Below are 13,164 nucleotides of genomic sequence, written 5' to 3' on the forward strand. Positions count from 1 at the left end.
GCCCTCCAAAGGACTGAAGAACCTAAGGACCTATTTCATCAGTGACTTTGGGGCTTGGCTTTCCAGTGGGGGCCCCAAGTGGTTGAGGAGTCGACCTCTCGCTGGCTTTCGGTGACACCGAGGCCTCCCCCTTTCAGGGGGTAAAAAACAAAGGGGCATAAGAGCCTAAAGCCCTTCGGGGCTGCCCTGAGCTGTTAGGAGTGGTGCAGAGACAAACTCCGCCTGAGCTTCGTGGGGGGCTGCTCTGCTCTCTCCCAGCCAGGGAGACAAAGGGTGCCACATCCTCCCCTTTGCGTCAGTGCAGCTCTGCGCTGAGGACACCGCCCCCGTCTCCCTCTTCCAGGGAAAAGGCTCGGAAGCCGCGTCCCAGCCCCGGGCGCAGGAAGGCAGCGGCTCCGCGGAGCCGCCCACGGGGCAGCGAGAGCCGCCGCCGCCGCCGCGATGCGCACGCAGGCAGGCGCCCCCGGCTCAGCGCCTAGCGCGCCGCCTGCCCCCGCGCGGTGAGTCCCGGCCCGGCCGGCGAGAAAAGCCGGCGAAGTTTGGGTTCTTCTTGCATTATTGTGATGCCAGTTGTTTTTGCTGCTGTCTTATGATGATGATTATTAACATTGTTGTTTTTTATACTGTCTTATTCGTATTGCTCTTCTTGCTATTGACTCATTATCGTTGCTGTTACTAGTATTGTTCTTGCTACTGTCTTCTTATTACCATTGCTGTTGCTATTACTACTATTCTTGCTACTGTCTTATTCTTACTATTATTACGATTATTATTCTTGCTATTGTCTTATTATTTATTGTTCTTGCTACTGGCTTTTTATTATTATTAACATTGTTATTCTTGCTCCTGTCTTCTTATTGTTCTTGCTGTTGTCTTATTATATTTTACTACTACTACTACTATTATTATTATTACAATAGCAGCAGCACCCTAAACTCTTCCAGCTTTTTTATGGCTGTTGTAATAATGATGATTACTGTTTACTGTTATTACAATTATTATTTCTTACTACTTTATTACAACAGCCATAGAAAAGCTGGAAGAGTTTAGGTTGCTGCTATTGTATTAGTAGCACTACTACTAGTTTGTATTAGTATCTGCTACTACTACTACAGCAGCAGCAGCTGTTGTAATAATAATTATTCCTGTTTATTACTTCTACTGTAATAGCAATACAAAAGTTGGATGAGTTGAGGTTGCTGCTGTTACTATAGTAGTAGTAATATGAGTAGCAGCAGTAGTAGTAGTATTACAGTAGCAACAAATTAAACTCTTCCAGCTTTTCTGTTGCTGTTGTAATAATAGTAATAACAAAAAATAGTAATTATTTTTATTATTATTGACTACTACTACTACTGTAGCAACAAAACAGCTGGAAGAGTTTAGATTGTTGCTGCTACTATAGCAGTAGTAAGAGGAGGAGGAGGAGTAATATTACAGTAGCTATAACAACCTCTTTCAACTTTTCTATTGCTATTATAGTAGTAGTAATAAATGGTAATAATTATTATTACAACAGCAGTAGAAAAGCTGGAAGAGTTTAGGTTGTCACTGCTGTTGTTGTAATAATAATATTAATAATAATAGAATAGCAATAACTTCAACTGCTGTCTGCTCCTCAGCTCCAAATGTCCAAACAAAGTAATGTATATTCTGGCCTGTAGTCTCTCCGTATTTTTTTTTGTGACATGCATGGTCATTTGGGACCAGGGGCAGATTTTTGGGGGGAGGGGTGCACTCCCCCTACCCCCTTTGATGCCTGCTCCACCCAAAGTTTAAAACCAACTGTCTAGCAGTGGCACCAGCATTTTTAGGCAGGCAGTGCTGAGGGAGTCAATTGACTGCATGGATCATTGTAAAATACTTGACACTTTCTAAACTCTTCATTCCACAGGTGTTAAGGGTCTTCTTTTCTTTTTAATGGTCTTGCTGTTCCACCAACCAAGCTATCCTTTGTTCTGCAATTCTGCTGTCTGTTAGTTACTCCTGGTAAGGAAGCTCCCGTTTCATATCCCTGCAGATTGTTTTTAACTCATTCAAAGTTGTATTTCTTTTTGCTTCAACTGAATAATACAGCCCTAGGTCCCTAGCATGTTAGCAAAGCTTCTATTTTATTTTTAACTGGAGAGAAAATGTGTGTTTTTATTATGTGATGATGTGCCTCAGTGTCTGCACCCCACTTTTTAGAATTCTACATACGGCCCTGTCTGGGACTAAGAACAGAGCATTTGTTCATGCAAATAAGTAGCATGTGAGTAGCCCGATTGGCTTCAGTGAGGCTGTTTGTATAAGAAATGTACATCCGGCTGGCACTGCTGTCTGGGGCCTTGTTAAATAAGGCCCTTGTTAAGGGCCTTATCCTGCAGATTCTGAAGTATACAAGTGACTGTACTCAGATGAGTATTTCTCAGTGGGAGTTACATAGTACAGTAAAAGCTCTGTTATCCAGCATCCCCCAGGAATGTGGGATGCCAGATAACAAAATATGCCAGTTAATTGAGCAGCCCTGGCTGCCACTTCTTCCGCTGTGTCTGGGGCGTCCCTCTGCCTCCTCTGCCTCTCCCGTGGCATCACTGCCCTGCAGGACATGGAGGCAGGCACCGCACAGCCCAGCACAGTCTGTTATGCCCTCGGGCCATGGGGGCTTAGAGAAACTGGAAGTGCTGTGGTTTCACTTTTCCTTACAAGCCGGCATGCCGGTTAACAGAGCATACTGGCTTGTAAGATGCCGGTTACCAGAGAGTTTACTGTAGTTAGACTGTGGGAAGGGCATGATCTATACGATCTGTGCTTTTTCTTGTGAAACACCAGTTCTTTTGATGGACAACTACAAGAACTTTCTGTGGCTTCCATTACACTAGAAATGTCAGGAGAGGAAATACCAAAACTTTAAAAAATTGTTTTAAGAGCTTTTCCCTGATCAAATAATCTAAAATGATTAATTAAATGGAATAATCCTACAGCAATGTTTAATTTAACAGCTGTTCCCTGGGGGTCTACGTAATCCATGTGCTTACATCAATCTATTGTCTAGGGAAAAAGTGAAACAGTGGCAAACCAGATCATGTTCTTCTTTTCCTCAGGATTTTGAAGACAAGATAAGGGTGGAAAGTGAGGTCAGTGAAAAAGCATTTGAAGAACCATTCCCAATTTGTGCTCTGCTAAGTAGACTATGGTGGCAGGAAGATGCTGGCTAGGAAGAGCATCATCCCTGAAGAGTATGTACTGGCACGGATTGCTGCTGAAAACCTCCGGAAGCCACGTGTCCGAGACCGTCCACGCAAAGCCCGCTTCATTGCCAAGAATGGGGCATGCAACTTGGCACACAAGAACATCCGAGAACAAGGCCGCTTTTTGCAAGACATCTTCACTACTTTGGTGGACCTGAAGTGGCGCCACACGCTGGTGATCTTTACGATGTCCTTTCTCTGTAGCTGGCTTCTCTTTGCCATGGTGTGGTGGCTGGTGGCTTTTGCCCATGGAGACATGGATAGAATAGACAACAGTAAAGGCAGTGCCAGCTGGACACCGTGCGTGACAGATGTTGGGTAAAGTATGATACGCAAAACATTAGGAATAGGGTGATGGGATTGCCATGCTGCTCAAGTCTAAAATTAGGTTTTGGTTTTCTTGAACTGTCTAATACAGTAGAGACAACTGAGACATGTTGTGTTTTCCTCTAGACACCATCAATCCTAGAAGCCCCCCAAGCTTAGAAAAGCAGATTTCTTGAGTCCTTTAAGGATGTAAAAGTGACAGAGACCCTGCAGCTTTTCATATGTCTACACAATAGGTTGGTAACATTCCTTGCCTGTAAAAATAAAGTCAGCTGCAAGAGAGTTGCAGCATTGGGTATATGTTTTACATGCAGTGCCGTTTGCATCAGTGGCATCATCTCCAATATGGTGTGGTCCAAAAGAAATTTCAGACCATGACAGTGAAACATGGCTTATGGGGCAAACTGAGAACATGGGTCCAAAGTTTCAAAGGTGATTATTGAAACTGGGTGTCTCAATTTCTGGCTTTCCTTATTTACAGCATCTTTAAAAGGCATGATTTCCAGAAACAGCAGAACATCTCTCCTTTTTTTAATTTCCCAGGTGGCAAATTAGGCCTCTTTAAGATGTCTCTAGCTGGGAAGCCAGAAATTCAGAAAGCATCCCATATTACTGGTCATTTATGAGGCTGATTTAGGCCATCAGTTTCAATTAAAGACTGAGCGCTGTGACATACTATATCACATGAGATCTGTTGCAAAAAACAGTATAGGAATTTTGGGAGTGGTGTATTCAAATCACACAGAAGTGTTTTATTGTCCTGTTAATACACATACATAATGTCCCAAGCCCTGCAATTTTTCAGGGTAGAAGCCAAATGACTTCAGGAGGGAATAGTATATAAACTGTATACTTACAGAACCAAAAGGATATCCGTTAATTGGATTTATGGGCAAGCAGTAAGAGAACTTTGCCAGCAAAAGCCTTACATACAGCATATTCTTGGAACAGCGAGGGCCCAGGACTATGTTGTTCTGTCTTCTACACCAGCACAAAGTAGGTTAGCAAACCAGAATGGTTATAGTTTATCCATGCTGCACTCATGTAAGAGACTTCACCAGGGACTGGACTGTAGAATTAATCCCCTTGTACAGCTTATGCAATTACCTACGTACCTGTTCAACCAACTGACGACAGCATGATAAAACACGAAGCTCCCAACACTGACTTCTTTGCTGCTGCTGCTGCTGCAAGTCCTGCACCCCACAAAGTTTAGAGTGGTGTCATTGTTCTCGCTGCCAGCACAGCAAGCTGCACAGCGTTGTGGGCTTCGTGGCTCACAGCAAGGGAATGCTGCTGCTGCTTGGAGCCTTCTGTGAGAGCCCCACAGTGGATGATGCTTGCAGCAGGAGCAGTGCAGGGAACACTGCCCCGACTGTGAGCCCTACCAAGCCCCATCCACTGTTGGTCTTGCAGCTGCAGGGTCCCCCTGTACTGTCAATAAGGTGTGATGGGATCTAATGAGTGATCCTACAATCACACCTACCCTGACACGTGGCTTGGCAGGAGGCGCGATTGTGTGGGTCATGCATTGGATCCCATAGCACTTTTACCTGCCCTTAAGTCCATGAAACCAGAATATCCTTTTATTTCCCTTTCCGATTCAAAAGCTATAGTAGTTTCTCTGCGCATACCACAACTTTAAATTTGTGAGTATTTCTGGCTTAAGAAGGACCTGATTCTTTCTTCATTCCTTTCTATTTTCACACTGCTTTTATAAGCGGGACTTTTCTTTCTTCTAAGCTAAAGTCAACTTCGTTGTTCCTGATTTTTTTTTTTTCTTATTATTAACTGTTATTTCTTCTGAAAAGAGCAATTATGGCTCAGATCATCCCTGATGAGGCAGTTCTGTGAGGTTCCAGACTCACAGCATTTTCTTTTACTTGTCACAGGAGGGGAGGTAATGGGGTTTGTCCTGGCACAATTGGCATGTGGCTACACCCTACAAGCCTGTAAATCTTACATGTGGAAGGACCATCGGTATCCACCTTTCTACTGTTGGGCACCTCATGTCATACCTTTCAGGTCCATGGCAGAAACTGAGCTCCAGTGGAGTCTCTCCTTTGGAACTCTGCTGGCTGTGAATCAGGGCCATCCCCTCCCAAGGGGAAATCCATAGTGCGAAATGCATGCATTGAAGTTAACATTGACTCAGTATTAGCATTTCTTTGGAATCCCCACAGACAGTGCTTGCCCACTATACCAGCTGGGGATCCCAGGAACATGCCAGCTTTCCAGTCATGCCCCCTGCTGTACAAATTCCCAATAGTCCCTTGCTCTTAAAAAAAGAAAATCCTCAGCTTCTTGCTTAGGACAGTTTTATGGCTTTTTACAGATGTTACCCCAACACAAAAGAGCTGTATCAGGACTAAAGTTCTGACGTTATCTAAATGCAGTCTGTCAACTACTGAGAAACCTCAGTAATTAGGCTAAATTTATGCTATACAATACCTAGGCAAGTAGGAATTCCAATAAGATCATTACATTTTGTAGCAAGGGAAATCCTAAGGGTTATAAACAACCAAAGCAAATGACGGATTAGTATAACGTTTTATTTTAACACATGTTGCTATATAGTGCTAGTATGTATGGTGTTTCAGGCCAAAAGGCAGTCAAGCATCTTTATTTCTAGTTGTGAAAAATATTTTTCCTTAATAAATACTCTGTTCTGTTAAAACTACCAGTTTGAACAGTTATGAAATAAAAATATGAACAGTAATACTTTTAAGAATAGCTGAGTCTCTGTGTGGTTAAAAAGAATATTTGATATTTTTATTCTAGGCGGAAATAATAACAGCCAAAAAAAAAAAATCTGCATTTTGACTCTTTAATCCATACTAGTAACTTAAATAAAAGCTTTCTAAGCAGAGTCAAAGGACACCTAGTCTTGGAAAGTCTAACCCATGCGTACATACCATTTTATATTTTTCAGTTTGCACAAATCCTAACTGAGCTTCATAACACTTCCTACATAAGTGTTATCAACCCCATTTTATAAAAATGGAAATTATTGCCAAAGCTACAGGGAGAGTTAGTGAGAGACCTGGAATTACTGAAATTAGAGTACTGGCTCCTAGTTCTGTGTTCACATTATCACACTACTAAACCACAGTGTTCTTCAACAAGAGAGGCATATAAAACAGATGAATATAAATAAATAACCAAATGGAGTTTAGTACATAAAATGTAGAATTTTTAAAGGAAAGATATCTAAAGGAAAGCTGGTCATTTTATACTACACAGCCATGATAATGGTGAAATAAAGTTTCATCTATAGACTTAATTTTGTTCAAAATATTCCTTAACATATTAACCTTTTCATTAACTGTAGTTATTAATATATTAACCCCTTTGCTCCTTAATTCTTCATAAACCAAACACAGCCATACCACTGCTTTTCTGGTGGTTTCCAAGAATGAAAAAATAAATTAAAAAGTCCATGTTTGTAACCAAACATCCAATGAGTTTTTTAAAATCTACAGCTCAGCACTCTTTTATTGGGAGTCACTCTGTCCATTGTATTCCCTTCCTGATACTGCATATGCCATAAAATATTTTAAAATTTTCTTCATGATTCTAGTCCTCTGGAAACATAATAAAAAAGGGAGATATTTAAAAGCTGATCCAGTTTCCTTCTTCTAAAACCAAGCCCAATACAAAGGAGTAATTTAGATACACTTTTCTGAGATGGTTGCATGTAAACATAACTCTTACGAGCGTGGATGTTACATATGGTTATGGACTCTAGTATATGAAACAGGCCTTGTCATTAGTTGATATAGGTTTGCATAAAACCCTAGGAACTGTAAATAAACCAGATACTACTTGTCTAGTAACATTCACAGTCCTAAATCTAGACTGAAATTTTGCAGCTAGCCTTGTCTTGACACTGACCAAAACCCTGAGTCCTAACATCCCCAACCTTTGGGTAGAAGAGAATTGGGTGGAGAGATCCATTACCTTCTTTCTGTTGGCTGATCCCACTATTCACTCATACCCTTGACCAGTATGGTTTCTGCAGGAATCGGATATCCTGGTGTATGATTATCCCCTGTGGCCTTATTAAAGGTGTTCACAAGGTAGAGAGGAAACGAGTGTAATTTAATAACCTCAGGCTATACTTATCTTTATAGCTTTCCCTCACTGCTTTGGAGGGTAGAAGACTTTTGGAGTAAGGGCTGTGTCAGAACACCCTGCTTGTCAACCTGGGGAGGAACATGGGCTGTTAAGGTAGAGAGGTTAACTGATTTGCCAAAGCCAAGGACCACAGAATCACTGTTCAGGACCAGCAGGCTCCTGAGACTGCGGTACAGTAATTAGACCATGTCACTAATCCTGAAAATGTCAAACAGGTAAAGCTCTGCCTGAAGTCAATAGGAGTTTTAAGTGTACAACAACTGTAGGAATGGGCGCTCGATCTACTTCCAACTGAATGTGCCCAGTTGACTTTGATATTTAGATCTGCTGATTCAGATATCTTTAACTGAGTTTAAACCTTTCCCATAGGTCTTTCACTTCTGCCTTCCTCTTCTCCATTGAGGTTCAGGTGACCATTGGTTTTGGAGGCAGAATGATGACAGAGGAATGCCCAACAGCCATCACGGTCTTGATTCTACAGAACATTGTGGGTTTGATTATTAATGCTGTCATGCTGGGCTGCATATTTATGAAAACTGCTCAGGCTCACAGGAGGGCAGAGACTTTGATTTTCAGCCGGCATGCGGTTATTGCTGTTCGAAATGGCAGACTTTGCTTCATGTTCAGAGTGGGAGATCTGAGGAAAAGCATGATAATCAGTGCTTCTGTGAGAATACAGGCAGTGAGGAAGACTACTACCCCCGAAGGGGAGATCATCCCTATTCATCAGCTGGACATCCCAGTGGACAACCCCATTGAAAGCAACAACATTTTCCTGGTAGCACCTTTAATCATTTGCCATATTATAGACAAGCGGAGTCCACTTTATGATATCTCCCCCTCTGACCTGGTCAACCAAGATTTAGAACTTATAGTGATACTTGAAGGAGTAGTAGAGACCACAGGCATCACCACGCAAGCAAGAACATCTTACATAGCAGAGGAGATCCTGTGGGGCCACCGCTTTGTGCCCATCGTAACAGAAGAAGAAGGAGTATATGCTGTTGATTACTCCAAATTTGGCAACACAATCAAGGTAGCTGCTCCACGCTGCAGTGCTCGGGAGCTAGATGAAAAGCCCTCCATCCTCATCCAGACCCTCCAGAAGAGTGAGCTGTCCCATCAGAACTCTCTAAGGAAACGCAACTCCATGAGGAGAAACAATTCCATAAGAAGAAACAACTCCATGAGGAGGACCAACTCCTCCCTCATGGTGCCCAAAGTACAGTTTATAACTCCTGAGGGGAATCAGAGTGCATCTGAAACATGATATTCAACCTCGCACAAGGATGAGTCTCGTCTAAAGATGGAGAAACCAAAACTATGCATAAAGAAAGAAACCTGGAACATGAAGAAAAACAGAACTGTGCTAGAACTATTTATTCTATTGCTTAATGAAAGCATCACCTAGTGACGATAGGAAACACTATAGCACTTAGTACATTAATTATTAAAGAATACACTTAGAATAAAGGAAGCACAATTCAATCATAAAATATATTGTGTATGTATGTGTGTTTTACTGCCATGTTGATTTTTTTCTTGCCCTTCAAGGATATCTTCCATGTTTTCCACTGTCTATTGTAAACTATATGTTTCTCTTTACTTTTGAGTAATTCACCCCCAGAGGGAAATGGGCTGATTTTCAATAATGTCATGTACTCAGCATCATGCAAAGATTTAGGTAGGATGTATAGTGTTTAAATCTGTCTTTTGGGCATGAAATCCTGGCCTCATGGAAGCAAATAGCAAAACTCACATTAATTTCACTGGGATCACAATTTCACCCCGGTCTTCAAAATTTAGCCCTTTGAAAAGCCAGACATACTGAACTAAAGTAATAAAATGCCCATAAGAAAATTAAATCTCACTCTTTAGCTCCCTTCTTGGCAATACCACCAAGGAGTTCAAGGACTCAAGGGGCTTCAACAGTGAACTTACCTATGAGCCCAAGCAGTCTTCCAGAGATACTCTGACAGTGTATTATGGGGGAATTTGTATTGTTGCTGTATCTTGTAGTGTATTTGATTGTAGGCAATTCCATCTGTATGCCTAGTGGTTGAATGAACATCAGTTTCACTTAAATTTATGCAAGATGCAAAATACTGAATTTATCATATTAATTTCATGCTAATTAGGCCAAGTTCTGTTTTCTTGGTACATATGAGTTATCACACCAAAGGCAAAGGCTAGATTCTCTAATTTTACCCACACTAATGTTATACTGAAGTAATTCCAGATGCATCTGTGGAGAGTTAATGCACATCAGTGTTCAAGAAAGGAAACACCAGATCTAGTATTAATTAGAAGTGAACTTAAAAACAAACAAACATCTGAATGACTTTCCACAGGACAGTGGTACCTAAATCACATAGGCATATTTAGAAAGTAAGTTCTTTGCTTGTATAATATAGGATTGGGATAGTATAAATCTGGGGTGACTATTTTTTCCTTAAACGCAAAAGATATTTGCTATCTAGATACCCCAAAAAAAGAGAGAAATTAATTTTTCCTCCAAGTCAAAGTTTTTAAATAATCTTAGCACATCTTAGCATGGAACTATGACATGATTGGAATAACAGAGACTTGGTGGGATGACTTGCATGACTGGAGCACTGTCATGGATGTACAAACTGTTCAGGAAGGACAGGCAGAGGAGAAGAGGAGGAGTTGCACTTTATGTAAAAGGCCCATATGATTGCTCAGAGCTCCAGTACAGAACTAAAGATAGGCCTGTTGACTGGGTTAGAGTCAGAGGGGAGAGCAACAAGGGTGATGTCATGGTGGGGGTTTGCTTTAGACCACCAAACCAGGAAGAAATGGTGGAGGCTTTCTTCAAACAGCTAGTGGAAGTTTCCCTGATCACAGGCCTGAAGTCCCCCTTGAGAACCAATCACCCTGACACCTTTTGGGAGGGCAATACAGCAGTGCACAGGCAATCCAGGAAGTTTTGGGAGAGTGTTGGGGACAACTTCCTGGTGCAAATGCTGGAGCGGCCAACTAGAGGCCATGCTCTTCTTGACCTGCTGCTCACAAACTGGGATGAATTGGTGGGAAATGTAGTAGTGGATGACAACTTCGGTAGCAGTGATCGTGAGATGATTGAGTTCAGGATCCTGAGGAAAGAAGGAAGGAGAGCAGCAAAGTAAGGACCCTGGACTTCAGAAAAGCAGACTTCGACTCGCACAGGGAACTCATGGGCAGGATCCCTTGGGAAGCCAGTCTGTATGGGAGAGGAGTCCAGGAGAGTTGGCTATACTTTAAAGAAACCTTTCTATGCCTTACTTCTGGCATCCTTTGTGTTTTAAGGCCCCGATCCAGCACCATACTTACACCATTTTTTTTACAAACTTACACAGATTTTAAGAATTTGAATCAAAAGATTCCAAGTGATTTAAGAGCCTAAATCCCATTAAAAGCCTGTTGATCTCGGGATGGTAGTGGGACAATGAATTGCCAACTTAATATAAAGAATGTGCTTTAGGGTTTTGTTATTTGGGGCCTTACAAAGTATGCTGTATAGAGTTGATTTTTCTATGGGAGCTGCTGCTGTTCTGGACATGTTCACTAACTGAGTATATAATAAGAAAGAGAAGTTAAAATGGCTGCTAGAAGCATCAACTTGCACCTCTGCTTACTAAGGGTCTGGAAGGATGGACACTGTACATTTACACATACCACCTTCTCCATTGTTTTGGTGATCTGTAGTACCCAACAGTGGATATACATGTTGCCCCTTTGCCATCTGTGTCCAGAGTTACAAAGTTGTTGAAATTGTTTGTTCATTTGTTTGAAAATATCAATACACCAGTAAGTCAGATGCTGTATAAAAGCATTTTCTACAAAATAAAAAAATAGCATTAACGACTTATTCTATCTCTCTGAGCTTTTCACTGATTTCTCCACTGAGTCTGAGGCTGTAGCTAATCAAAGGACATCATCAGCTTTAAAATCACAGGCAAAACTTTCAAGGGTGCTGATGCTTAGGTTTCTACATCCATGTCAGCACCTGACTAAGAAGCCAGGCATTCAAGAATACTGAATACCCAGCAGCCCCAGTTGGGTATAACTTCTGAATTTAATTGAACCCCAGTTGAGAATCACTGTGGTACCATCTCAGCTTACCTCCGGTTCTCATCTGGGGTGCTGGTGCTGCCACCACAGCTGGGTGAGAGTGCCCTACTTGTGTGGAGCCAGATTGGGAAGAGGTGAGAGCAGGGTCTAGTGCTGCTGCCTGCATTAGGCTCCACACAAAGCATAAGGAGCATTTTCACTCAGCCATGGCAGGGTTCTGAACCAGTGGGTTAGGACACTCATATAGAAAGCAGGAGACATCAGTTTTAGGATGCCTTTGCCCAGATGAGTTCTGACCTTGTGCTTGCAGTTTGCTAACACAAGGTTCAAACCAGTAGGCAATGGGTTTGGGCTTATCCTGTCCTGTCCATTTTCCAGTGCTCCTTTGAAGCTGTGCCACTGTCCCTTGTATTCATAATGATTGAATAAAATCATTGGAGAGCAGTGCAACAGTTTCTGCCTCACTGGGGGCAAAGGCCCAAGCTAGAATGCAGAGCTTTCCACCTTCCAGAGCAGCATCTATCTCAGTAAGCAACACGCCTCCAGCTTGCTCTCTTCCATATAGCCCCACACATCTCCCTTTCTTGACTCCTCTCCCCCTACAGCCTTTTCCTGGGTTTATGCTCAGGTTTATGCTCAGGTGCATATAGCCATATATATGCTTAGCCAGTGTGTAGCCTACTGTGCATGCTCAGTCTACGTGTATGTACTTACGAGTCCACAGTGCAGAGAAAGGGAAAAAACAGGTCCGTGGTTGGAAAACTCATTTTCTTTGAATTCTTTGTGCTTACTATTGTTATCAGTAATATCAAGGATTATTGTAAGTAGATAGTAAAGGAATATTACATTTCCTGGTTTATGTTATTCATACAGTAGCACTGTGTAAGATCAAATGCTGTGCTCCCTGAATTGTCAGTCAAATTTCCCTGTTGGTTGTGCAGTCTTTACACTGTAAGGCAGAAAAGGAAAATATTTTAGGAGAGATGGAAAAACATGATTATAAAACCACAAAAATGGACTGGGAGGGGGGCCAGGCAGATGTAGTCTCTGAAACTACATTTTAGTTTTTTCTTGTTAAAAAAAGGACTTAGATTTCAATTGGTCTTTGCTACTTTAAATGGAGAGGTTAAGGGAGAATGTCTGTCCTTGCACTTTCCTTTGCAACATGTGATCTGAGGCAGTAAAGTACATTCTGTGATCCTACTGGCAGAGTTTATAAGTTTGGCAAAGTATAAACATATTGGAAGTGTTTATCATCTACTGCTGACCTCACCTGTTTTCTGTCTTGAATATTTTCTTCAAACTTTTACAACAATACCTGTTTCCCTGGGAGTCCAGACTGGTAAGGAGCAAAGCTAGATTTGTATAATGGCTTTCACAGGTGATAAGGCAGGTG

The 13,164-nt window shown here is 41.8% G+C and overlaps 1 protein-coding gene across 3 annotated transcripts; it reads left to right on the plus strand.

The window, feature by feature from the left end:
• Positions 1 to 340: 340 nt before the first annotated feature.
• KCNJ8 (potassium inwardly rectifying channel subfamily J member 8) lies at positions 341 to 11,580 on the plus strand. 3 transcript variants are annotated; one of them, XM_090043644.1, is made up of 4 exons: positions 342 to 500; positions 1,895 to 1,989; positions 3,084 to 3,548; positions 8,064 to 11,580. In XM_090043644.1, exons 3-4 carry the CDS (start codon positions 3,187 to 3,189, stop codon positions 8,962 to 8,964), a joined length of 1,263 nt encoding a protein of 420 aa, XP_089899770.1. In that variant the 5' UTR covers positions 342 to 500; positions 1,895 to 1,989; positions 3,084 to 3,186; the 3' UTR covers positions 8,965 to 11,580. The 3 variants fall into 3 exon arrangements, with proteins under 3 accessions (XP_089899771.1, XP_089899770.1, XP_089899769.1); XM_090043645.1 differs by lacking the exon at positions 1,895 to 1,989 and having other exon boundaries at positions 341 to 500; positions 3,084 to 3,530; XM_090043643.1 differs by lacking the exon at positions 1,895 to 1,989.
• The last annotated feature ends 1,584 nt before the right edge of the window (positions 11,581 to 13,164 follow it).

Source organism: Crocodylus siamensis, chromosome 4 (assembly GCF_052110815.1).
Source record: "Crocodylus siamensis isolate JL-2025a chromosome 4, ASM5211081v1, whole genome shotgun sequence".
NCBI lineage: Eukaryota > Metazoa > Chordata > Crocodylia > Crocodylidae > Crocodylus > Crocodylus siamensis.